Source organism: Pelmatolapia mariae, linkage group LG8 (assembly GCF_036321145.2).
Source record: "Pelmatolapia mariae isolate MD_Pm_ZW linkage group LG8, Pm_UMD_F_2, whole genome shotgun sequence".
Lineage (NCBI taxonomy): Eukaryota > Metazoa > Chordata > Actinopteri > Cichliformes > Cichlidae > Pelmatolapia > Pelmatolapia mariae.
Window position 1 is genome coordinate 24,104,713 of NC_086234.1, and position 27,562 is coordinate 24,132,274.

General features: G+C 41.4%; 1 protein-coding gene across 1 annotated transcript; it reads left to right on the forward strand.

Moving 5' to 3' along the window:
* Positions 1 to 847: 847 nt before the first annotated feature.
* Positions 848 to 13,543, forward strand: sstr2a (somatostatin receptor 2a). The gene is made up of 4 exons (XM_063481627.1): positions 848 to 1,221; positions 4,792 to 5,477; positions 5,880 to 6,205; positions 7,324 to 13,543. Exons 2-4 carry the CDS (start codon positions 5,096 to 5,098, stop codon positions 7,753 to 7,755), a joined length of 1,140 nt encoding a protein of 379 aa, XP_063337697.1. The 5' UTR covers positions 848 to 1,221; positions 4,792 to 5,095; the 3' UTR covers positions 7,756 to 13,543.
* The last annotated feature ends 14,019 nt before the right edge of the window (positions 13,544 to 27,562 follow it).

Below are 27,562 nucleotides of genomic sequence, written 5' to 3' on the forward strand. Positions count from 1 at the left end.
GTAGCCTGTCTGAAAGTATACTGATACACTGATGGGTTATCTCTGCCTCAGGAACCCCTCAAAAATCCCCCTTCCACTTACTTTCTTGCATTGTGACCCCCTTGAGGAGCTCCAGTCCCTCAATTTGGACGTAAATAGAACTATTAATCTTTGATAGGACAGCAGTAATAATAGCTGCACTTTTGTGTTGCTATGTTGAGACAAGTGGCGGGACATTTTCTCACGGAGCTCTCCACTGAGAGAGGTCACAGAAGATACCCGCCATCTGCACTCTCTCGAAAATGCTCCCTTTATATAAAGACATAAGATTGGCTCTTGGATTGGCTTCAGTGCTCAAATCCGAGTGCCATCGCTGTTGGCTGACAAGAGGGGTGCACCGGTGCCTGTGATGGGTGCCTGAAAGGGACAGTGAAGCACTTGAGATCACTTCATTTGAACCTGATGAATTTGGAGGGACAGTGTGATTACCCCCTTTTTCCTGAGCAGCTTGGGGTTGATTTTTCCTTTTCCTTGAGTACATCACATCACAAAAGGAAACACAGCTGGAGAACAAAAGCTCCCTGCAAAATGGTATGTGCAGTTTTCCATAATCCAAATTTTTATTAATTTTCCTTTTTTTAAATATACCTCTTAGACACACTGATACAGAAGCCAGCGTGCAGCTGAGGAGTTGTGCAGGGTTTTTCAAAAGGACAGCAGAAGCAGAGCCAGCTCATGTGCATGAAAATCAGCAAATTGTAGGACACCGACGCACAGTGACACGTTGCTGCTGATCTATCACTCAACCCGTCTCTCTCTCTCTCTCTCTCTCTGTCAGAAACACTCTCTCCATTCGGTGCTGCGTGCGTCCTGCCGCTCTGTCTGACTCCTCGCCAAGACTTTCCTGTTGGACACACACTCGCGAGCGCACGCCACCTTATTTTATTTTTCATTCTCTTATGTTTTTTTGTTTTTGTTTTAGTCTTTCCTTTTACAAACGTGGACTATTTCTCGGAGGCAACAATGGCCTGAGAGATGTAGCGCGATCAGCAGCTCTGATTAGGGCGACTGAATGCCGGCGCCGTGCGTAAGTTAGGAGCAGGTGGATGGAGAGGCTGGCGGGATGCAGCTTTCCAGTAGGTCAGAGCCGCTTCGGGGGCGGCAGGACTTCGCATTCTCGGGTTCTCGGGACACTTTTGCCACTCTGGACGTGATATGAGGATGGTATTTTTCTGTGGAAAAGTAAGTGATGAAATTGGTGGGGGCAATGAGACTGATCCGATTTTTAAGAATGATCTTTTAAAAAAAATCATGTTCATTCATGTGCGCACTTTGCTTTGCTTGTGCGCACTTTAGTGGGAGTCTGATGTAAGTTATATTTTGGCGAGGTTCAGGCTATGATGAAGTTGCGCATACACATAATGGGGAAATTTCACTTACTTCTACTTGCTTAGTCTTTGGCAAGAGAAAATGTTCAAATAAACTGAAAAAAATTGCCGCGCTTCTCTTTCTGATATAGTTTCTGATTTTTTTAATGAGTAGGGCAATCTTGCAAAAATCATTGGAACAGGTGCAATCCAGAGACAGCAGTTGCTTGGCAAATAAATATCTCTATCTGTCGGTTAATAAGTCAAAGGTTCGGTGCCGTGTTTCATCCCCGTGTCACTGAGATGAAAGATAAACCAAACCTGCTCATTATTCAGCCGCTGATGTGATGGAAAGTTTCCTGTTGGGCGCGCAGTTTACAGGTAAGCTGTGAGGCTGAGCCGTGCCACTGCCGATTCCTCGGCATCACTGTTCGCACAGCCAGAGCTGAGCCAAGACGCAGCACCTGACACCCATCCCGCATTTTTTGTGGGAAGCAAAGCTTATTGGATGTTTTTTCTTTTGCAATTATTTTAATAAACCAAATCCCTCTGCTTAAGTTAAAAATGTGATTATCCTGCTTTATAATTAAATTACACGAGGTTCCAAAAAAAAGCTGCTAATTGCGCATCCCTCCTCCTGCTAGCAAATAACACTATAAAATCTCTCTCTGTCTGACACTCCTTCATCCTCACAGGCAACTGTGGCGAGCAGAGCTTCATCTATTTCCAAATGCCAATATTGATTTTAGAGAATTGCTGTTTTATTTATTTTTTTCTCAACTGAATATCTCAGTTTTGCGTGTTTAATTTCAAACATGATATTTCTAAAACACTTTTTGTTTGTATTGTTTGGGGGACATTTTGTTAGCAGTTTGGGCCGCCGTTCCGGCACTTGCAGTTACCACCAGTAACCACAGGTGTCGCTAAAACAAGGACCACTAAGCAGGAATAAATTCCAAATTTTTATTCCTAGTAGTGATGGGATTTCCGACTCTTTTTAGAGAACCGGCTCTTTCGGCTCGGATCACTAAAAAGAGCCGACTCTTCAGGTTGTTTTGTTGCTTTAATTAATTTATTATTAACAATAATATAAAATTATGCACAAAAGGAATTACTAATGTAAAAACAAGTGGCTTTATTTATATATGTTTATATATAAATATATACAGTGGCCCCTAGAGACAAAGCACTACAAACTCCAAAACACATTTCTAGCATTAACTGAACTTCCAAAACCGAGCTACCTAGATCACTTAAATTACACAACCGAAAGCATATGTGTATGGTTTGTGTATTTATACACAAGCACTCATATATATTCAAATTATATTGAAAAAAAAATGTTCATTTACCTGTTACTACCACACACCAAATCCGGTCGTTGGTACTTGCTGGCTTGTGTAGCCACTAGGTAACAAAAGCTCAACACTGCGCCTAGCATCCTGGAGCACTTCTGTTGTGTTTTGTACGTGTTTTGGAGTTTTTACATGCTTCTGAGTTTTTACGTGTTTTGGAGTTTGTACGTGCTTCGGGGTTTGTACGTGCTATGGAGTTTTTACGTGTTTTGGAGTTTGTACGTGTTTTGGAGTTTTTACGTGTTTTGGAGTTTGTACGTGTTTTGTCTCTAGGGGCCACCGTAAATATACTTTTATTTATTCACTCCACATAAAATGTAATAAATAAATCATATAATACAAAAACCAACTATTCACAGTTCAACTTTTAACTATTTAAATTTTCAGCTTTTTCCTTTTAAACAAATTTAAAGTGAAACAACACAAAACACTGCAAACCACAACACAATTAAATATAAATTAAAATATGAAAACAAAAAGAAGATGCACATTCTCTGTCATATAGGCCTGCATGAATTAACTTTCTGAATCCTTTATCATCCGCAACTGAAAATAGTTGTGGATGATTACTATACCTTTCTAATGTGACGTTGTTGTCCCCGGCTCCCTTTCTCTCTCTCTCCCTCCTGCTCCATTCCTGTGCTACTGCCAGTGTAACTACCGCCCCTCCCCCCTCTTCCCAGCGCAAAGCACAAGGCTCGCATGCGGAGTGAAGCGGAAAAAAGTGCAAGAGAGAGGGTGAGAGAAAGAAAAAAAAAACCCACGGCTCGCGATAAGGAGCCGGCTCTCGTCGTTCACATCAAAGAACCAGCTCTAAGAGCCATTTCGTTCGCGACCGACACATCACTAATTCCTAGCACAGTCCATGTTCACGAAACAACAGTGTAGACACCAATAATTAGTCTAACAAAGGATTCCACTGAAGGTCTACACTGAAACTAATCTGAAATAAGTAAGTTCTACATGTTAAGCTGTCCATGAGAGGAAGGCGAGGCAGGGCTTTAAGGGCTTAAACAATTAATTGCAAGAAAATCAGTTTGTGGAATGATGTCTAGTGTGATCCAGAGGTGTAAACATTTCATTTGCCATCTCCTGAATACTTGTGATCTTTTATGACCATATACCTTGTTTACTTAAAGTGGATTATCTAAACAGCTTTACACAGGCTCATCTCGTGTAAATAATGAAAGCAAGAAGTGGACTATTGTCCTTGCTGAGCCAGACCTGTCACTGGATGGGGAAGAGTGAGTGATCCCGCTCCAGTGTCAGAGCTGTTTGTCCCCGAGATCAATTGAATAAACATTTGTCTTCAGCTCCCCGGTGCCCTTGGCGTTCTCTTGCTCAGGCGTCCTTTTTTTTTTCTTCTTGCATGTATGCATAGGTGGGGGAGGCGTAAACACATATTAGCACACTCCCCAGACCTGTAGCATCACAGGATTTATGGTCTGAGTGAGAAAGGAAGAAAAAAAGGCATCAAATTCAGCATCTGCATTTAAACGTACAACAGTGGAAACAGGCGTAATAACCTATAGTGATAACCAGACTGTCTCTCTGTATCGCTCACCTTCAAACACACAGCCACCTTGATCTCTTCCTGTCGGCTGTGCTACCTTTGCCTGACATATGAGCAAAAATGTGCAAATGCAAATGTTGGCTATTCAATAAGTAAACAGCTTGATGTTTGAGGTAATTCCCAGTCCCATATTTGGTTTCCTTACTGTTTTTCTTTTTGTCTCAAATTAAGGAGAAAGTGGCAAAAATGTTATATTTATGAAACTGCACATCATGTACAATTTAGTGGTGGCTATCTCCTCTCCGCTGCTGCAAGCCAAAAATGTTGCTGTGAGCGAAATAAGCAGCATTGAGGATAATCACACACAACATATAGAGGTACTATTTAGAGCATTCTCTAGAGAGAATATTGTACATGATACTCTGGTGAGGTGTGAAAGCAGTTATGTAAAGTAACCTTGCAACTGTTGCCATGGATCTTGGAGGACTATTATTATTATTTGTCAAACGAAATGGTCCCTGTTCTTCAACCCAACTTATTGCTTTCTATTCTGCTGTCTTTTACTGTCTCTCTACAGCTGAGATGTGATAATTGACGCTCCTCCTACGTGAAAATTTCTGAGTCATCCTAATCCCTAGAGCCCCACACCCTTGGAAGTCAAAGTCTTATATTCCCAGGACCCCAGGCTCTTACCTTTATCCTAGAATCCATCACTCAAAGCCTCTTTTAAATGTATTTCTGTAACTTTTTTTAGTAAAAGCAGTTCTTTGAAACATGTCATTTGAAGCCTTGACTCATTAATATTTCCCATCATCACTGTACCCTGGATTAGACAACCCCATAACCCTTTAGGAAATTAGACCCCTTTGCTCTCAGCAGTCATGGCCTTGGATCAGTTGCCCTTCCTCCCAACTTCCCCTAACAATTCCATCCCTGAGCCCTTCTGGTACGACATCCAAGGGAATGACTCCGACCTGGGCTTCAACATTTCCCAAGACAAGGAGCATCACCAGGACAAGACCAGCTCAGTGGTCATTACCTTCATCTACTTCATGGTATGCGCTGTGGGATTGTGTGGTAACACCCTGGTCATCTATGTTATTCTACGTTACGCCAAAATGAAGACGGTGACCAACATTTACATCCTCAACCTGGCAGTGGCAGATGTTCTGTGCATGATGAGCCTGCCATTCATCGCCCTGCAGCTGGCGCTGGTGCACTGGCCCTTCGGAGAGGCTCTGTGCCGAATGATCATGAGCGTAGGTGGGTGTAAAGCATATGGTTAATGGTTCACAGCGGAAACTCGGCAAACATTTTGATGCTGTTTGAACAACCATTTGAGATGTCAAATCTTGGTTGAAAAATTGGATTAAAAACTGTTTTAAAAAACTGAAGTCGTGCCAACACGTAGTTGGTGCTCAATCACATCAGACCTGGTGTTAAAGCGTTCCATTTGCTAAAGAAAGGTAATGAAACTACATACAATGTGACACATTTACATTATTTCTTGTTTCTAGTCTGTACTATAAGCAAACACTGGTTGTGTTCTTTTTTTCCTTGGTTCTCACAGGAGCATAAATGTATTTTTTAAGTGTTACTGAGTCTAAACTCAACTTCTACCTTTCTCCACTCCTCTGCTCTTTCTTATTCTTTACACCATCCCAGACTCTCTCAATCAGTTCACCAGCATCTTCTGTCTCATGGTAATGAGCATCGATCGATACCTGGCTGTGGTTCACCCTATTAAGTCTACAAAATGGCGGAAACCCCGTGTAGCAAAGCTAATTAACCTCACAGTATGGGGTGTGTCGTTGTTAGTCATCCTGCCAACTCTGATCTTCAGTGGACTGGACAAGGTTCCAGTGTGTGGCATTGTGTGGCCGGAGCCTCAGGATGTCTACTACACGGCCTTCATATTCTACACCTTCTTCATTGGGTTCTTCCTGCCGCTGGCAGTTATATGTATGTGCTACCTGCTCATTATAGTCAAGGTAAGAGCCCACAACTGCACACGCTAAATTACACAACAAAAATCCAACAAGATTCGGTTACATTGCAGATTCAACATTTTGGTGGTCCACTTTAATTAGTTTGAAATGTAAATGCATTGAATCAGTTGTCTCAAAAAAAAAACTATTAACAGTCTCCTTTTCTTTTTTAACTAAATAGATTTGTTTTGCTTCAACTAATATACAGTACATACATAAAGGAAAAGAACATTAATCTAGATCCTTTGATCCTATGCTTGCACTTATGACACTATGCCTACTAAATACTTCTTTGTGGCGTAAGTGATTTCCACATGATTTGGGTTTGGGAAGTCTGGCTCTTTTCCCAGCTACAGCATTTCAGGAATATTTAGTCTTTTGAAGATACATATTACTAAATCACTTTAACATGCATAAACACCAAATAATGCCACAACACATAAAGTGTTGAAACCTGAAAATGTTCCCCGGTAGTTAGCTAGATATTTAGCACTGAACTCGCTATTTTCTGTTACAGTGCAGCCTTTTGCTAGTGGCTGAAAATTGATTAGTGGTCTCTTCCTTTCTATTTCGTTGCCAAGATGCAGCCATTGTGCATAATGGGTGTGCACTTTTATTAGTACATTCCAGGGTCCTCAATCGTCAGAATCAATTAAGCTAGGCGGCTAACATGTAACATGTAAATATGTTAATAATGTCTGTTTAAACACTTTTCTGTCATTATTTTAATGTTGGCTTGCAATAAAATGTGTCCGTCTGTTGTTAATGCAGCTTACTGTAACTGCTGCATGCATGTGAATTTCACGTTTTGGAGAGGCAAAGCGTGAAATGGACACGGTGGACGGCCTGTCTATTACACACTTTGCTGTGATATCAGGTTGATTGTGAACACACTTATGCACTGAAAAATATCAAGTGTAAGTACACAAAATTTTATCAACCCATAGATCACTGTTGTTTTTACAACAGGATAATAGGACTTCAATTTTGGCTAGCTAGTCCTGAAAGACTACCTAGCCCAGCTAGGAAAAACCCCCCATAATGTTAGGATGTTTCTATGGAAACACTGTACTTTTTTATTTGGGAACTTTTAAGCCACTGACAGCCATTCCCTTTGCCAGGTGAAGTCATCCGGATTGCGTGTGGGCTCCACAAAGCGTAAGCGTTCAGAGCGCAAGGTGACCCGGATGGTGTCCATCGTGGTGGCGGTGTTCGTCCTCTGCTGGCTGCCTTTCTACATTTTCAATGTCACCTCTGTCACCGGCTCCATCAAGCCCACCTCTGCTGTGAAGAGCACGTTCGACTTCGTGGTAGTGCTCGGCTACGCTAACAGCTGCGCCAACCCCATCTTGTACGCCTTCCTGTCAGACAACTTCAAGAAGAGTTTTCAGAATGTTCTGTGCTTGAAAAAGGTGGCAGGCCTGGATGAGGTAGAGCGCAGCGACAGCAGGGCTGACAGGAGCAAGATGATTAACGAAGCTTCGATTATTAATGCCAACCTGTACACTCACAATCCTACCCTGCTCAATGGCGAACTGCAGACCAGCATTTAAAGGAGTGGCAGTAACAGACTGACAGGCTGCCAGTGTACTGTGGTAACCCCAAGTTAAAACACAAATGAGAAAACGGATGATGTAAGCACTGCTCGTGGACACTGACGCATGAGCAAAGTCGAATTGAAAAATAAACAATTTCTTAATCTTTTTAAAGGTCAGGGGAAGTGCACTGACTCGAGTTCAAAACTCTTGTTAATTGGGTTAATGAAGCAACTTGAGCTTATTAACCCTAAGGCGGAGCAAGAATATGTATTTTACTCAAGTGCTTTTCAGAGATAAGTGACATGAAACATTTATAAGAACGCTATTTGTGCTTGCCAGCTTCAAGCTTTTATGGAGTTGCCCGAAATGATCTTGAGGAGGCAGGATGTGAAAGTGGAGCGTGTGGAAAGGACGAAGAAATATTTTGGATAGTACTCCAATGGCAGAGAGAAGTCTGAGGGGACCGAGTACCATCTTTGCTCTAGTTGACTGATTTTTTTTCTCTTTTTTAAAATGTGTATGTGTGTATATTAGCTAAAAACTTTAGGCACCGATTTCTCCGGATGTGGAAGTACCATGGAGAGAAGTAGGCAAAACATTTGAGTGAAAACAGCCAGCTCTGTAATTCCCCAGAGCCTCAAAGATAAGAATCTGAGTCTACAACCTGAAGGTTCATGCTCATATTTTATTCATATCAGGTGATTAGTCTGGTCTTACATGATCAGCGGGGCAACGAAACGGCAAAGCCGACAAACAAAGGATGTTATTTTCTCTGCATTCTAGCTGGTATCAAGATGGAAGAAGCTACAGATCTGCAAACCTCTGAATATTACATCCTGGATTATTGATTTAGTGAAAGAATGGGAAACTGTGTCTGTCTCTAACCTTGTTCCCTTACAACAGTTTGACTTTGTGCATAGGAAAAAGGTTTTCTCTCAACCTCTTGGGAAACTTCATACATGTGGATGAGTGTTGAAATCAAAAACAATTTTAAAGGAAAAACCTGCTGTTACATTGTGTATTGCTGAGTTTGTAAAGTCCCATCAAAAGTATTTTTACCGTATCCTGATCTTTACATTACTTTGTGCTGTTGTAAAGAGCCTCCATAAGTGTAAAGTGCTGTGTTTTGGCAATGTTAGAGTTCCCAATTTAATGTCGTAACACTCTGCTCAGATTCACATTTGGTTCAGCCAGCGTGTGCCTGCAAAGATGCCGAAATTTCACAGAAGGCGGACAAATGTGTCATGTAACCGAACAGGGAAGGAGAGAGAGAAAAAGAGAGAGAGAGATGGATAAGGAGACGCAGAGACATAAAAAAAAGAACTAAAGCTTGTGGATGCAGTGTATGCACTGAGAACACAACACACATGAGGACAATGCTTTGAAGACTGAAGTGTGCTGCGTTAGCATGACTGACAGGAAGAGATCAAGGTGGCTGTGTGCAGAGGTGAGTGATACAGAGGGACTCTAAAAAGACAACTTGAAAAATAATGCATTATTTCTTCAAATCAAAGTCAAAGACACAGTGTTTCCAGAGCCGGGATATATTTCTTCATAAATAAATGTAAGGATAGCTCAAACATACAGTTTATACAGTCTATTACATTTAAAAAAAATCATTTGTCATGGACTTGTTTGCTAAATGTTAATAAGAAACACGATCACAAGAGGCAGCATAGTCTAGTGAAAGTTGATGCATTTGCACTTCCGAAAAACGTCCTTTTTTAAGGAATATTAAATGGAGTGCTTTTGTTGATTTCCTGTTGCAGTGATGGATGCCCACATTAAACATGTAGTTTGAAATAATGAGGCTTGTGTATGTACAGGTAACATCTAAGATCCAAACGTTTGGTCTTCATGATCTGTTTTTTCTACGCTCGGCTCTCTAGGATGTCAGTGAGACGGAATATTCCTAAAATTATCATCTCAGGCTTATAGCTCTTGCTGTGAGCACGAAGCTCCGCCTTTTCAGACCTTCTGCTTGCAAGGGGCAGCCAATCAGAAGAAAACTGGTACGAGAGCTTGTTTCAGACAGCGGGTGAAATGAGGTGCACAAAGGCTCAGTATGGCATAATTTTGAGCTTTGACTGCGCAAAGCTAAACCCCAAGAATAATTCATGACATGGAGCTGGAAATTAGCATAATAACCCCTCTTTTAAAATCAAGGACACTGCTGCTGGGAACATGTCACACATTTCCGGCCACATTCAAGTTTTATGTCCAAATCAACCAACAGTTCAGCCAAGTTTAGATATAAAAATATCAGGTCAAAATAAAGTTAAAACCAATATGTAGTTGGTCTTCACAGTTGCCAGTATTGTTGGGGGACTCTAGAGTTTGTTGTTGCGGTATATGGCAAACACCATTATGATCAACATATTTTAAACAGTATTTCATCTCTCAATTGATTTTAATGCATTGAATTAAGAGCGGAAATAATAAGTAGACAGCTTATAGCTTAAATTTGCGAGCGAGTCTATTATTACCGGACATTTATATATATTTAGTTCTATATTCTGAGACTGGGTTGCTTGTGGGGTGGTTCAAGCCTCGGCAGTGTTGATCAGACCTCTTTGATGAATTAAAGCTGTTTTGGCGATCCCTTAACATTCCATCAATTGTCATCGTCAGGTCTGTCATTTATGCTATTTGATAATGTGGTTTAAAATCCAATTACCTACAAAACTAATGGCACTTTTACCATGTTTAGATGGAAAGAAGTCATTGGTTCAGCAGGTTTAAACGCCTGTATACATATTTAGATAGATAGTCTGTGTTCCAGAACATACAGAGCTGAATAGAGAGCATGGCATAAGGGAAACATGAATGTGACTTTTCTGTCCAGAATAAGGCGCAAAATAAAACAGTGAGGTTTGAAAAGTGCCAATTCCATTCATAGTCTCCATCAGGATTTTGACCATGAGCTACATAATACTGAATCAGTCAAAAGTAGATGTCCAAAATTTAAACAGCAATGGCTCTGATTAGTTAAAGTTGGTGTTTTAATGGAAATGTTCAAAGACACGAACACTTAATGAGCATGAAACGTAAGAAACCCTAACCCCAAACACACACAACACAAATTACAAAATGTATTCAAAAAGACTACAGTAATGTCAAGGATTAAATTCAGGAAGTTTGCAAGATATTCGCTGAGGAATGTAGTAGTTCCTTCACCATTAAAAGTAATTATATAAACAGATTTTCATGTTACAGTTCACCTGGTAGCTGCTCAGCTTGGGTCAAGGCTGAAAACATTTTATATGAAGGTTTTCTGGAGAAATTCCCTTCTGGAACTAGAGCCCTTGGAAAAGTAGGCGCTCATTGATGCTGACATCCTGACAATTATATTATACAGATATTTAGCGAGTGTGTTAACTTTTTAACATTGTGTTTAGCATGTTAGCATGCTAGCTTTCCTTGACGTTTGCAACTCAGTCAGAAACATTAGCAAGCTAACATGTTAGCAAGGAGTAAAAAGGATAAAAATGTTCAATAAATATCTGCATAATAAACTGCTATCATTGTAAAGATGTTAGCATGCTAAAGTCAGCACTTATATTAAGTAAAGCCATGGGGCCACAAAGGCTACAGGATATGTTTAGCCTCTTTGATTTGGAAGTCTTCTTATATATTAGATAGTGTTTATATCGTCCATCATTACTAATTTTAACTTACCTACAGCGACTGGCTAGCAAAAACATGATCAATATAGATATAATTTATTCTGTATGAGCAAAATGGGCTTCAGCAAAAAGACCTTCACAATAGCCTGAATTTAGAAACCCTTACCACGTCCACAGAAGACATCCCGTTCTGTTCTAGCTATCATGTTTTTACTCACATCCACTTTCACAAGGCATCTTCACAACACCTGGTTCCCAGACTATTTGTCAAAGCCTCTACAGCAGCAACAAGATTGCTGGGTACACGCTCCACTGTCAGATTGAGTTGGTTCCAGTATATCAGTCAGGCCGGAAGCCCGCAGTCAATGCAATCAAAAGAGATGAGGTAGAAGAGGCTACTCCTAATAATATTAATGTGAGGCTCTGCACACACAGAGAGGCAAGTCCCAGTTTGTAGCAGGCAACACACCCAGTAATTTGTCGTGACATTCTGTATGTGTTGTCACTGCTGCAGGTAGTATTTCCAGCAGGGTCAGTCGCACCTTCAATAACAGGTCAGAACAGGATTACAGAGATACCCTATGAATCATGTTTATGGAAGTTCATAGGCATGCTGTGATTTAATGTGCTTTAGCCCTGTTTCATACTCTGTCACTGTCATATCTTTGTACCATAGTTTGAAAAATACATGAAACGACGATGGCGACCGGACTGTGTATGTAACAGCAATCAAAGAGTGAACAGAAAACAGGAACGTTAATGAAACATGCAGTATATTTTAGTATGTTTTCCTTTTTCTGCTTTACTAAATAACATGTGCACCGCGGTGAAAAAACTCATTTCAGATCCTCACCCACTGCAGTTAAGGTATTTAGCGTCTTCATGCCTGCATTGTGAGAACTGCTCTCCCATCATCCAGAGTTAATTACTTGAACTCTCTGTGTTTTTCTATCTGTTTCTTTCTCAGTCTTTCAGTCACATTCACGGCTGGTGGAGTGAAATGTGAGCTGACGCACTTTTTACACCCACCTAAAGTGAACGACGAAATGTACTGAACCATACTGAAGAAAACACACAAAACACCATTTCCACCGGCTACTCAGACACGCTAAATGTACTTACGGGACCATCGTGGTGTTTAATAGATGTTGATGAAGATAGTTTGTGCCAAAGCCAGTGTAAATGTAGCGCTCAAAGGAGAGCCGGAGGAATGAGACGCTGTTTGTAGTAGCTGCTTTCTTTGTCATTTTGTGAAGTCGAGACCTGAAATTAGGTCATTTTATTCGCGAGAAAATGTAAAAATGAATAAATAAATTGGCAGGTATCTTGGTTAGTTACTTGCTGGGTACAATTCAGCACCTAATGTGAAAAGGGCAATCGTCTGCCTTTCAAGGCCGGTGCCTATCACTGTATAGTGTACAGACGAGAGGTAGAAGCAGAGGCACGGGAGACCTCTGCCTTCTTGTATGCCGTTTCTTTCCTTGGAAACATTCGTTAATTTGCGAAGGGCTAATAGTGCATTCCTGAGGATGCACCTTTCGTTATAAACATTCAGTATGTATCTTCTGTTTGTTCCTGCATGGGGATGGTGGCTTAATATTCCACTTTTTGCATCACAGTACCAACCAAAATCCGTGTTACACACTTTACTAGGTGATGCTTTTTTTCGTTTTTGGCAATACACAGAAAGAAAATGCATAACCATGCACCCTAGTCTCATAATGGGCCATAATTTTCTGTCATTTTAGGTTAAAATCAGGAGAGTCTGGGTGAATATCACACTATAATCCTGACTACACCAACTGGGAATAAACTGCTTGATACCGGCCATGTGCACACGTGATTATGTACATTTCTGTGCTGTTACTTTTATCGATGTGCCTTGAACCCAATCATGTAAAGACATCAGTGTACAAGAAAACTTCATTCTCACCCATTACTCCCCAGACACCAACCAACCAAAGGCCTTTGTACTCTAGATGTTGGTAACTAAAACATAACAGAGATGTAGTGTGTATTACTTTTACTGCTATCTCCCCAGCGTACAAAGCTTCTGTTTGTGTGCTTTAATGTCAAAAGCTGATGTTTATTTGTGACTCTGTTGTTGCATACTGTAGAATATAACGTGATCAATGATTGTAATGGACAGGTCAGTGTCCTTGTCTCTGCAATTAAAATGCGGGCCATGGTTAAAGTGGTGTGTTTGTGAGTTACTGAATGCACGTTTGGCTGTGAGTATGTGTTAGTGTGGACTACTGCCTAGCTATAAAGTTCCTAGAAATGCAACTTGAAGGGCCTTCCACTGGAATGCATAACTTGGAGGAACTCCAAGTTTTTCCTTGATCTATGAACACATCACGCAGAATACAGTGTTACAGACGATACTCGGTGGAACTTGGTGAACGCCAACAACCCTCAAGAGGCTGTGGAGGAACTCCCAAACACAAAACCACTTATCTCTTACATTTTTGTTCAGTTAGAGCCTGACTCCTTCAAGGAAAAAAGAGAGAGAGGACACGTGAGGTTATTTATCTCACACAGTTCAAATGAATTAAAAGGGATATGTCAGGGGGAGTAGCAGCTACCCCAGAGCAACCTAAGCCTCCTTAATATCAGGCATGACATTCCTGTTGTCTGGGGGGATGTCTGATTTCAACCGTATTGAGATTTCCATAATCATTTACTCAGCATTTACTGTAAGTGCTGTTATAAACTGTAAAATATGAGCTGTATTTCTAAAAAGATAAACATTTCAAGCATTAAACCATTGATTTGAGAATAAAAAATGCATTTGTGATATAACATTTAAGCATTGATTTTACTGCATTTCAGAGATAGTAGTTTGATATGTATTTGTCTGACTAGGTATAACATTTATGATTCCTCTTTTATGTTTTTGAACTTTGTGTTTGTGCAAATAAGCACTACCAGGATCTCTGTAACATGTTAAGCTAATTAGCGTCCTCATATCTTCTTGCTGCTTCTTTCAGGAGTCGCCACAGCCGATTACCTGCATCCATCTCACCCTATCCTTAGCGTCCTCTTCTGCGATAGTAGTCATGGTAAATAAGCCTTCCTAAATGTTAGCAAGTTAATGTTGATTGTGAGCTTAAAATTGACAGATAACCATGACTTGCAAGGGCTGGGTCATGTGACGGATGACAGATACTCAAGGGATTTATGAACATTAGCACTGTCTGTGCTTTCTGATACTGCATTTTTTAATCTTTGAAGTTTCTTTCACAGCTCCCAGATCCGCGCTGTCACTCCCATCTCTAATCTGGCCAACATTCCAACATTTGTCGCAGTTGTTTACATCATCTGCTTCCAGTGACAGCAACTTTTAGGAGATCTGGGGTGGGTAAACCCTGCCGTCTGAATGGAAACGTGTACACAGACCGACACATTCGCGGGACCATAAATCCTGCTTCCGTCACACGATCCTAGAGACCAGTTGGCGATTTCCGATCACTTGGGCAAAAAAAAGGATTCACTGACCACTTGGCAGGATGTTCCTGGAAGTTCCTAGCTGTCACTGAGTAAAGTCACTCAACAAAAAACATTTTTGTTGCTAGCAAATTGCTGTCATCAATCTAGTTTGTATGGAAGACGCCGACTTGTTGGCAAATACTAATTGCCCACCAAGTCAAACTTGAAAAATGGTGACACAAATCGGAAACTGAGATATGTTTTTTTACCGAAAGTAAAAAAATGCGCCTAACCACGAACAACAACGAGTTCACCAACAAACAGTCTCAACTATAGCACATTCTTCACATTTTCACTACAAAATGGCAAGTAGTTGGTAAATGTTTACACAGACAAGTCAGCATTTTTACAATCTCTGAGGAAATGCAGTGTTTAGGTAGCACTATAAACCTGTTGGCAACAATTTCATGCAGGAACAGGAGCACTCCCCCAACAATATCTCTTCAACCCATTAGGTATTGCACATTTTCGCCCAGTGACCAGTCATTATCAAGGGTCACTGAGTGCTCTCTAGGCCAGACAGGTCTCTATCCCTGTTCGACTGTGGTCCATGTTAGCCTTAGAGCTTTTATTAGGTTTAACTCTTCTAGCTAAAGCTAGGAAAAATATTTTAAAGTAAAATTGCATAAGTCATTTAAAACAAAACATGAAAAAAAACCAGCCATGAAAACAGATTTTTACATTTCTATTATTTAGACAATTGTGTGGTCTAATTTTTCTACTTCTATTTCATAAAAAAATGTTTGTAGATTAAATAGCAAGTCCTATTGTCAAACTCCCTGTGAGGGACCTGCCTGAGCTATTCAACCTGAGCTCTGGCAAAATAAGAACTTCTGCAATCCACACATCAGGTGCTACATTTTTAACATTTTAGCTGTCTTTACCTTACAATAGGAATTTCCTTGAGGTCACTTTTGTGACCTGCCACTATATAAATCAAACTGAATTCTACTGAACATTAGACAAGTTGCTGAGTAAGTACTGTCAAAGGAAAGGTGGAGGTAAGAGGGAAAAATAAAAGAAATGTATGTTGAAACACTAACACAAAATACTAGCTATGTAATTTACCGTTTAAGCTTCTTTGCATTGTCAGGGCTTATTCAGTTTCAGTTAAAGTGTATAAAACAGCTGATACTTAGCTGAACTGAATATACAGATTTTTCGTTGCATTTGTGTAAAATTTGCATCTCATTCTCTGTCTGTAAGGCATAGGCTAATTGTTTTATGTGGCCTGACAGGCTCATTAGTCCTTCTTTTCAGCAGGGAAAATAAATGTATTTCAAAATTAACTAAGTGATTGTGTAATGAATCTTTCTGGACAGCTTTTCCAGAGTTATTGACTGTTCTATTTCCTTTCGCCTTTATTTTGAATGTTATTTATTTGCCAAAAAAGAGGGAAAACACATAGTGGACATCCAGGAATATAATTACGGGAACTCTGGGGTTTGCGTGAGCAGAGTGGATGGAGTCCAGTTCCTGGCTTCACGCATTGTTTCAGTCTGCCCCTGGCTAGACTGCTAAAAATAATGTAATGTAATGTAACTGTTTGTTAATCTTTTCTGAACTCAACATTTATTCCATTTTTTGAGTTGGAACTTCTTCACGTGTGCATGTACACATTAGCAGTTGGTCAGTACTAGTGCTGTTAGTGTGGCTCTTGTTTAAAGGGAGATTTGGGTGTTGTTCTCTTAAGACTTTAAAATCCTCTGATTCCAGTTATGAATCATAAAGTTGCACTAATTGTAAAGAGGGAGCTAGCACTCAGTTACAGTATCAGGGCTGATTTGGTCTTTTTTGTGTGTTTGGGGGGAGGTTTTGTGACATGAGAGTAACATTTGAAACAGCTTATGTGAAATGATTTTTTATTGTTCTAAAGGAGATCAAATGAACAGGGCTAGTCCTGATAGAAAAATCCTACTACTTCCTGTTAACATATAAACAAGTTGAATATACGTAGACCTCAGAATAGTTCTCCAGGCTTCTTGAAGGACATCTCTGCTGCTTTTTGTTCACTTCTTTGTCAAAATAATGCAGCACTGCTTCAGTAAAGTTCAGGTCCCAGCTCTGGGGGGGCCAATCCATGACTGATAGTATTCCATTGTTTCTATCCAGGTATGCATTTTTACTGTATTGACAGTGTGTTTGGGATCATTGTCATGTAGAATAAGGAAATAGTGTCCAATCTGATGCGTTCCAGATGGTATTACAGGAAATTCAAAAGCCGAATATAATAATTCCATCACTTTTGACAAGATCCCCAATACCACTGATTGAAATTCAACCCAAAACTGACCAAAAGAAAATTTATAAGACCTTAAAAGCCTAGAGAACTATTGTTCAAGGTCAAAATTGCAAAAAAAAAATCCCCCTAAACCCCAAACAAACTACAAGAACATAATTACAATTAGGAAACTTGAGCATTTTTTAAAGTTACAGCTTCTCATTTATTATTTCATATTAGATTTATTGTGACAAGGTCAAAATGTGTGTTTTATTTAGTTTCATGTGGGGTTACGAGGACATTCCCTGGCAAGAAGAAATAGTCGAAGCTCAATCTATTACCTTCCACACACACCAGTGAGCCTACGTGCAACACCATTCCCTCATATCACTTCTCATTTTCTCTCCAGCCTGAGTCGCCTCCGAATGACTCACGACTCAGAACGCCGTGCCAGGCTGCGCTGCAGTTCCACTCCGAAAAACAAGTAATGTATTCTATAATGAATGTCGTGCTCGGGGGTGTTTTATTGTGGTGGCGGCAGGTGAGAGGATGGAAATGAGGATTAAATGCTCAAAGTAGAAGGAGATTTTTCATGTCCATATCTCGTCAGCTGAAGCTTTATGAGAATTAGGTTTGAATGCCAATCGAAAAAATGTCAGTGAGCGCTGACCATGCTCCCCTGGTTTTATTATTATAGGTCAGCACTGTGCCAAAGCTTCAGAGGGGTATAATCAGGCCTCTCTGACCTTTTCAATAACCAGATGGAAAAATGACCAATCAAACCATTCCTTGTACGTCTTTTGAAAAGTTCTGTTGCATAATGTGAATTTAAAGTAGGCCGAGATGCAATCAGCGTAAGAAAGTCTTCCTGCAGCACGGATCACACAAACGCCACAAGATTAGGTACTGACAAAATAAATGGAAATTTGGTGGGTTTCTGTGATAGATTAAATTGTGATGTAAAATCACAAAGCGCACGTTTTATATCACAGTTTTTGAGTCGAATTATCACAAGTTTTCACACACCCAAAGCTCTGTGCTTTTCTCTTCTGCCAAACGTAACTTCACCAAGATTCAGCTGTCGTGACTGCATTCATCATGCAGCACTTAAGAAAAACAGGTTCTCCATAAAAGGACTCTTAAAAGAAGCTTTTACATGATTCTCTAATAAGTAATCACTGTGTTAAGGTTTGTTGTTTACATAGTGAAGAGTCAAAGAACACTCTGGCGCTAGTTTCCCCTGCAGTTAGCCATATCAACCATTCAAGAGCCAACTTTCAGCTTAGTTTTAATCATACTCACAAACAAGCATTTTACATAATTCATGCATAAATTATTTTTGCTCAGAATGCTGTCAACGGCTCCTGCAGCGTACTCTGATATATTCAATGCCGCAGTGCATGAGTTTAAGAGGTGGCCACACACAAAATCAGCATAAAACAAAGAAATATTATTCGGTATGCTGTGATAACAGACATGCAGTTTTACTCATTCTACCTCACTATTAAAACCTCAACATCACGTGTTAGTCATGTTAGCAATAGATAGACTCACTATTAGATTTTGTGTTTTCAAGTTATGTGTTTGTGCATTTGTTCCTTTCTTTTTTGTCTCCCTTAACTCTGAGAGGAAGCATTTAATGGCCAAAAGTGTTATTGCATTAACAGTTAACTGTTAGCTTTAAGTAGACTCACTGTTTGGTGTTGTAGGTAGTTTACAGTGATGACACCACAAGAGAGGGAAAAAAAGAAGCTAAAGCGAGGGCTCCTAAATAGAAAACAAAGAGCCAAAAGATACTAAAACAAACAGAAAAATAGACACAAATGGCATTTGACAATTTCCTGTCACTACATGCGACCGGTCATGTACACTGCACTGCTACTGCAGGTCATTTTGTGGTGATCTGGCAGCATTCCTCCTCTCTTTTCTTGCACAAAGGAGCAGACATCAGTCCATTTCCCTGGTTGATGCCCTGTCCAACTCTCCTTGTATAATGGCCCATCTCCTCCAAACTTATGAGACTGTGCTGGGAGACACAGCAAACAGTCTTGTGGCAATACGCCGTGCCACCCTGGAGGAGTTAAACTAGAACGCAGTCATGATCGATTCCTCCCTTTTTTTCATTTACTTTCATTTTTTCATTAATTACAGTGTCAGTTACTTACATTGGGTTGAAAAGCGTCTGGACTTCTTTAAGTTGCTTGAAGACGTTTCACCTCTCATCCGAGAACTGTAAATACAGTAATTTTCACCTGCATAGACAAAGCAAAGGATGATGTCTGGGTTTTCCATTATTCTGTAATGAACATCGTGTTTCCCAGCATGGTTAAAGTGAAAACAGATGCTACACCGACACTGAAGAAAGTAAATGTGAGAGTGCAACTGTGCAACGCTGTCTATTTGATCTAACAAAGATGCCCCTCTTGGGTGTGCGGTGGTCCAAGAGGCATTTCAGGGGAGCTCTGCTCGACATATGAGCTCTCATCCTTTGATCACATATCTTCATACACCTGTCAATACTATCTTCATCACATACTGAGCCTACTTTCATCCTCTTCAAACCTGTGCCTGAGTAGAGTTTCAACACCTTCATAAGAGGATTACAGGTGATGAACAAAGTGTTCCAGTGGCATGAAGAAAGAAAAAAGATGGTGCGTGTAAGCCACTGCAATCCATGTCAAACAGAACATAGACCAGGCTGGAAGTTACTGTTGTACGTGCACAGAGCAGATTATCCTTTCATATACTGTAGCGTGACTCCATCTGCTGGTCGGAGCCTGCTGCTTTTCATGTTCCCTTTAAAACACCAAACATCCCAGTGATTTATGGGAACAAAGATGTTTTTGCAGGCTGTATTTATCTTTCTTCTTCAACATGCCCACCAAAATATTACACCACCATGCTTTCACAGAAGCAACAACTCGACATACTCTATCATTTTCAGTAGTGAAAAGCAGTCAAATCAAGTGAATATCTAATAAAGTAACACTCTATGTAGAACTAAACTCTCTCTTCTTGCTACCCTGCTCTTCTAAATGTTGTGCATGAAATATTTCAGCAAATCAGACCAAGGCTGATTTAGTCCTGTTTGGACTATTTTTCATTGTTTTCAGTTTTAATCATGTGAGCTGGCTTCCTTTTCCCTTTGCAGAATTTGACTACCCACCTGCAGCGAATCTATTCTGGGTGACTTCAGGTTTCTGACAGGGGTTATTTGGTTAAAGGTGTGATCCACAATGCACAGCAACCTCCTTTTTCTTTCTCAGAATTCGCACCAGTTGTTCGCCATCTGCGGCACACTTTTCGCAACAATACAAACCCCCAACAACAAACTGCTCTTTATGAAATCTCCTCTCGCCTGCTGTGAGTCTTTTTATCAAAACAAATGCATGTATTTAAATCCATAAATCCTTTTGGCTTTATTCATAGATACTAATAAATACTTTCCCTTTACATACCGAGCGCTCATATTAGACATGGCTCGAGTTTCAGATAATGTCACTGATGTATCCTCAGGTAATACCATACTAGCCAAAAACACGTAGCTTCATAGTTCTCTAAATGAGGGGTGTCACATTCAGTTTCGCAAAGGGCCACACTGGGAAAGTACAGTGCAGTAATTTCCCAGTGTGGGGCAGTTACTTTTTTACGCAGGTTCAGGTAAGCTTGGATAACTTTTCCCATAATAAATGACATCATCATATAAAAACTGCATTTTGTATTTACCGAGGTTATCTTTGTCTAATATTAAAATTTGTTTGATGTAACATTTAAGAGTGACAAATATACATAAAATTTTAAAAAAATTAAGGAATCAGGAACGACACAAATACTTTTTTATGGCTCTACAGATTCACACTCAGGACCAGACATATATGTCAAAGCATGCTTTCATTTAATCAAAACCTACACTTAAAACTATTCTTGGTCTTTGTAAACATGAAGCAATAATATATCAAAGTATAACACAAAGTCAGTACACGTCAATGATCTCAATCTGTCCAGCTAAACCATGGTGAACACATTACATAAGCCTTTTTTGGACAGTCTGGTCAGAAATACACACATAAGTATCCCACTGGAGGTCATCCTGTAGGGCTCTGATAACACTCCCCCTGGTCCGCTGCTGGGCCTTTCTACAGCCTGTCCAAGTATGCTCATATAACCGCCCATCTGCTGGTATCTCATCCACACTGTGCTTGAAGTTATGTATGGGTGTCTCCTCCTGGAGGAGTTGGACTACCTGTGCAATGCCTTGCATGTACCATCACGTGCTGCCAGCTGTGACAGGAACTAAGAGAAAGCTGAAAAATCAGATAGGAGGGGCAATGGTCTGTGGACACCACCTGCAAAACAATTTCCTTTCTTGGAGGTTTGTCTTATTGTTGCCTCCCTGGTGCCCTGTTGCCCCTTTGACTTGCACCAAATAAGCTGAAATGCCTTCACAATGGATTATTATGATATGCCTGCTGTTTAATAATGTGTTATACTGTGATAATTGAGGGTTCTCTTAATGTTTTTACGTGGCAGCTTAGTCAAAACAAAAATAACAAATATTTAATCTTGTTAACCATCTATTTAACAAGAAGACCACATAATGGTAAATGTCAGAATAAATATAATGTAAAACATGGCTAATGGTGTTATTTGCATGTAGTATACATGCCACATATAAGAATCTACAAACTGTCAATTAACTTTGAACTTTCTTTAGTATAGCAACATAAATTCTCTTCTTTGGGCCTTTCTTCACAATGAGTACTTCTTGGCAATCTTAGCTCTGTAGAGTTTAATGTTGAAGGGACCTATTCGCATGATCAGCCAATAGTATCAAAGGACATTCTCAGAGGACATTAAAAGCTCGTTTTTTGCACGTGTGCACGTGCACGTGTCCATAAACAGTGAAAAGGTGACAACTCCAAAACCCAATTCAGCTCCGTGACTTCCCCTCCTGACGACGCTCTCCGTTCCTGTCTCCTGGTGACACGAAAACACACGCAGCTCAGCAGGACACCCACAGTAGCGATGTCATTCGTAAACACTCATCAACGGAGGTACTTTACAGGTTTGACGTAGTATAATCCTGCGCTGACTGGAGCTCCGCCACCTTCTTAAATAGCACGCTCTTGATGAGGCCGCATAACAGTTCCACAAACTATGATTTCCATGGTGGCGGCAGAACAGTTCAGGTGGCTGGCCAAACGGGTGGCGACGCTGGCGAGATCCTTCAGGTGGCATGCCACAGGTCCAGCAGCGACAGTGAGACAGTTCTGGAGGTTGGCCCGGTGGGTGGCGACTGTGGCAAAACAGTTTAGGTGGCCTGCCACGGGCCCGGTGTTGGTGACATAGCAGCTCTGGTGGGCGGCCGCAGATCCCTCGGCAGCAACTTAGCGGCTTAGGTGGCCGTCCGCGGGTCCAGTGGCGGCAGCGTTGCAGTGCCGGCAGCCTGTCATGGGTCCGGTGGCGGCGGCGTTGCACAGCAGACGCTCCATGACGTGCAGGCCGTGCAGGCCATGCAGGCTGTGGCTCGGGCAGCTTGGCGGATGGCCGGCATGCATGGCCAGACGAGGCAAGACCAGGTGGCTTGACATCCTGAGGCGCAGCAGACGACCCACACACCCCTGTCCTCCAGCTCGGGCTGAGCGGGTCCCCCAGGTGGGGCGGCAGCTGCAGATGGTTGAGGCGATGGCAATGGTGGTGTGGCAGCCACAGGCGGTGGAGATGATGGTGGCGAAGCTGCCATGAGCATCTGTGATGATGGTGGTGTGGCAACCTCAGGCAGTTGAACTGACGGTGGCGGCATGGTGGTGACTGGTGGCTGAAGAAATGGCTGAGCCACAGGCTGGGCAGCTGACTGAGCCATCTGCAGGGGTCCAGAGGTGACGAAAATCACAGACTCACTCTCTGGGGAAGCCCTGGGGAGAGTAACTGTCTTTTGGCTGAGTGACTGGGTGGAAAAGGGTTCTGACGCCGGGCTCCCTAATGCCGGGCTCCCTAATGCCGGGCTCCCTAATGCCGGGCTCTCTAACACTGCCCATTCAGCAGCCATAAAAACAGTCCCAAAGTTAACAGTAGGCGCTAGGCTCACAAGCTCAGATGGAGCGTATTGGAAAAAATCCATATTCTCAGAGCCAGTGGAAGTGTCCTCCAGAAAACAAACAAACAGACTGAACAGGTCTGATAACTATAGTCCCAGGCTCGGAATGAGCACCGGAAAAAACAACTCTCATCCCTCCCTGCACTAAGCGGAATCAATAGACACAGTATTAACAGGTAACGAAAAGGAGCCTAGGTTACTCATAACAGATACACAGTTAGTAGCTACAGGGCCCACTGACAGTCTCTAGGCCCACTGACTCAGAGAAACCCACAGTGGACAGGTTAGCCAAGACCTCTCTCTCCACATTTAGCAGGCTTAGCATTGCCAGTGAGCGGGGAAGAAACAGTCTTTATTTTCCCGTTCAAAGCAAGTAGAATTACAACTATGGCTGAGTAACTCTCTGTGGCGCCTTGCTCTGATGGTCCAGAATCAGCTGATTCTTCTAAAGCCACAGGAGTGAGGTGAGTTGTGGTTTGACGATGGCACGAGCGCCGTCTCCTCTGAGAAGGTGGGGCCATGTGTGTGGAAACTGTCCCCTCTTGATCATCTGCAGTTTGATCCCTGTGACAGGATTTATTAAAACAACAGAGTCCGGTTTACTCACTGCAGTCACTAGAGCTGTCAGTCCTTTGCAGACACCGCAGGAGTGAGAGGAGATGTGGTGGGATGCCGATGGCGAGGGAGCCGTCTCCCCCAGAATGGAGGTTCCAACAAGTGAGCAGCAAGCGACGGTGGGAAAACCATCCGTCGATGCAGAAAAAAAAACAGGCAGCAAGGGCTCCCACTAGGGCAGCCGAATCCTCCTTGCCCACACTGCCCAAACCAAACAGCTCAAAGCTGGAGCTTGCTCTCAGGACGGTTACAAATTGAGTTAGTTTTTTTAATGTCACAGAAAAGGTAGTGGATGACAGGAAGTTATCAAAAAACACTACCTGTATGTGTCTCTGGTGTTTGCTCACAGTCTGGATTATGCTCCAGCAGTAATCCCAGAGCTGGGAGAACAAGGATGTTGCCTGCCTTTTTTTCCATTCACTGTCCATTTGATCCCAGACTGCTTCAATAATGTTAAAGTCCGGCTCTGGTGAGGCTTGTCCATGACTAATAGTGTGTAATGTGTGTTTCTCTATCTGGCCAGTATGTTTGGGATCATTGACATGTTCCACAGGGTTCTTCATCAGGACCAATTTTGTTGATATTATACATGCTTCCTTTAGGTACAAAGGCATAGCATAAATTTTCACTGCTATGCAGATGATGCCCAGCTCTATATCCATGAAGCCAGATGACGCACTTGTGCGGTCATTGGGGTTTTCTCTGTATAAAAACAACATTAAGCACCTTAAGGCAAATTATGATTTGGCATTCTGTAAATAAAACTGAAATGAAACTGAACTGAATTGTCATGGTTCAATTCTTGTGTATTTTGGCACACCTGAGGCTTTTCCCCTCTATTTCTCTTCCTTAAGAAGCCACCGCTCTATTAAGAGGTTTTGGTGAACTGCAGATAGATCCGCTGAAGAGTCTATCTCTTTGGTCCTGTCAGGTGTTTGTTGGATTTTTGTTTCATTTTTCTGAGGGACATGACTTTCAGATACTTCAGTTTATCTACTGTAAATCACTTATATGGGACGTTTTTGGTTAATAGCTCTATGGGAACCACCTTGGTGATGCAAAAATATTTCCTGTCAAACTATTTCTTCTTTTTTTGTTGTTTTTTGTTTGTTTTGTTTTGATTTTGTTTAAATCTTTGAAAACTTCTCTCCATTATTTTGCATTTAACACTTTGGTGGAGATTAGATCAAATCTGATGACCAATCTTTTGCTTTCACTGTGAGTCAACATGGAGCCGAGTCATCCATGTGCAGCTCTTCCTCAAATTCTGCTTCTTTTTTTCTCACACGGTGACTTGCATTTAGGTGTTTTACATACAGATGTAGCCAAAGTGGAAGTTGATTATTTACGGCTCACTTGCTCAAGCATGCTCCTGTAGTTTGAATCCCAATGATGAATTTGTTTGTTAATATGCATTTTTAATGGCCGTGTTTCCTCTTTTGTTTATCTAGCCATTGATTTGCTTTGTTCTGTCAGTCTTTCTTAACAAACACCTTCCACCAGTGTGGCTTTGGTGCAGAGGTCCTGCCTGGTGCCTTTTGAAAACCAGGCCACTTTTTGAACGCGTTTGAGAATTATTTTGACCAACAGAAGCTGTGATACATTTCATTGGATGAAAAACTGCATCTGCAAATCATTAGAGGTTTCCTGCACTAGCCCTTCCCGTCACCACTGACATTACTGGTTCTAACTCAAGGCCCAGCAGATTTATGTGGTTGTAAAGCAGTAGAGCACCTACTAATTAAAAGGTTGGTGGTTTAATCCCTAGCTGCTTCAGTTTACATGCTAAAGTACTCTTGGGCAAGGAACTGAACCCCAAATTACTCTCCAAGGCGTTTATTAGTGAACGTTAGAAAACACTTCGATATAGGAGGGGTGGGGAATGCTTGTGTCCGACTGGATGAATGAGACATGTTGTATAAAGCACTCTGAGTGCTTTATACACTCTTTTTCTGGTAGAACTGTGCAGGACTGGCTCTAGATTGGATTCTAGATTGTTGGATTTTTCTGCTACAGAACCTCAGGGTCAGAGACTGAGTCAGTTTCTCAGGCTTCGATGAGTGGGAAGCCAGTGTGGTACCGTGATCCTGTAAGTGCAATAAGCACTCCTACGGGCTGATGGCGCTCAAAGTTGTGGTTGTCATTTCTTGACTTTATTTATTTGATAGATGACCATGATATACAGCAGCGCCGCCCAAAGATGAAGGTCCTGGGTTTCGCTGTGTGGCATTTGAATGTTCTCCCTGTCCCTGTGTGGGTTCTCTCTGGCTGCTCTGACTTCCTCCCACAGATCAAACACATGCATGTTAGGCTGATCGGTGATTCTAAATCAGCAGTAGATGTGAATGTGAGTGTGAATGCTTGTTTGTCTCTCTGCGTGGTCTGACCAGGGGTGCACACTGGGATAAGCTCCTGCACCTGCAGTTGTTTTATCGAGGAGGGGGAGCAGTGGACTCTTTGTATTACTAACAGTGTCAGAAAGCAGAACTAAATGAGAGTGCTTTAAAACAAAACTAACACCTTTTAATGACATCTCGCCACATAATTTCCGTTATCTTCTTACAGCTGCTCAGCAGATCCTCCCTGAAAATCTCAGACTCATATCTGAAACTTTTTATTCCAGATCTCCCTCGGGGTTTGGGAGATTAATCATTGTCTTTCAAACTGACATTTTAGTTCCACACTCATCCAAGTCGCCCTCATTACTAATCTCAGTTTAAATCTAATGCCAGCAGTGACTTTTTAATAGTATATTGCAAGCACACTTTTTTTGAGGGGATCTCAAATCACGAAAAGGACCTTTCAGTGACAAAGGAGCTGAGATAAAGCCGTGCAGGGTTTGAGAGGTTTAAATCTTCATGTCAAAAACACATTTTTACCAAGATCAGGTGTTCTCGCTTTGCTTAAAAATAGTTCATTGTATTCGGTCTCAGTTTTAGACAGACACAAATCTTTGTACGCAAATCCTTGTTCATATGAGAACTGAAGCAGAGATAAGACACTGCAGTCATGGTTTGTGCTCAGCATAGTGTAAAACACATGGTGTGGAACTGCCCAGCAGTTTCACACTGATGTCGAGAAAGTTTACTCACATCTTCCCAACAAGTGTCAGGCACGCTCAGCAGTGCATTAATATCTGTCAACACTGAGTCACTGTAGGAGCTCCGTGTGCAAAGACTGGAACACGGAGCTGCACAAATCTTAATTCTTATTTAAAAAGTTTTTTTAGTGTGATTAAATTGGCACATTTTTCTAGTTTAACAAAGTAAAACACTCTGATCTGTAGTATCAGCATTTTACCATTTTACACTACGATCTAAAAACACACTAAACACCTAAAAGGCAAACTTGACTTACATTCTAGTTCGAGGTGCCAGGATTGGCCCTGTAAAGACTCCAATCTGGCTCACTGGATGTTTTTATAAAATGTGAGGTAGGTCATAAATTTTGTATTTTTAATTGTATTTTCTTTCTAGGTTTTACAGCTTTTCCTACTGATGAAGACCTCTCCATGATCATGGTCACATAAGTTTGTTTTTATTACAATATGAGAACATCAGCCTGTTATGGTGTCGTTGGTGGGTGCTAACAATGAGGTCACATGCATAGCCAGCCTAGATACTCATGTCTCCCAAGGCCCAGTATGTCAATGTCACTTTTGAAGACGATCCATAAAAAATTGTGGGTAACACAAAGTGTTGACTGATTTTCCCATGTAAACTCGACCTTGGTCCAATTTTCCCCCAAAATTAAATCAGCTTGACCTTTTTCCCC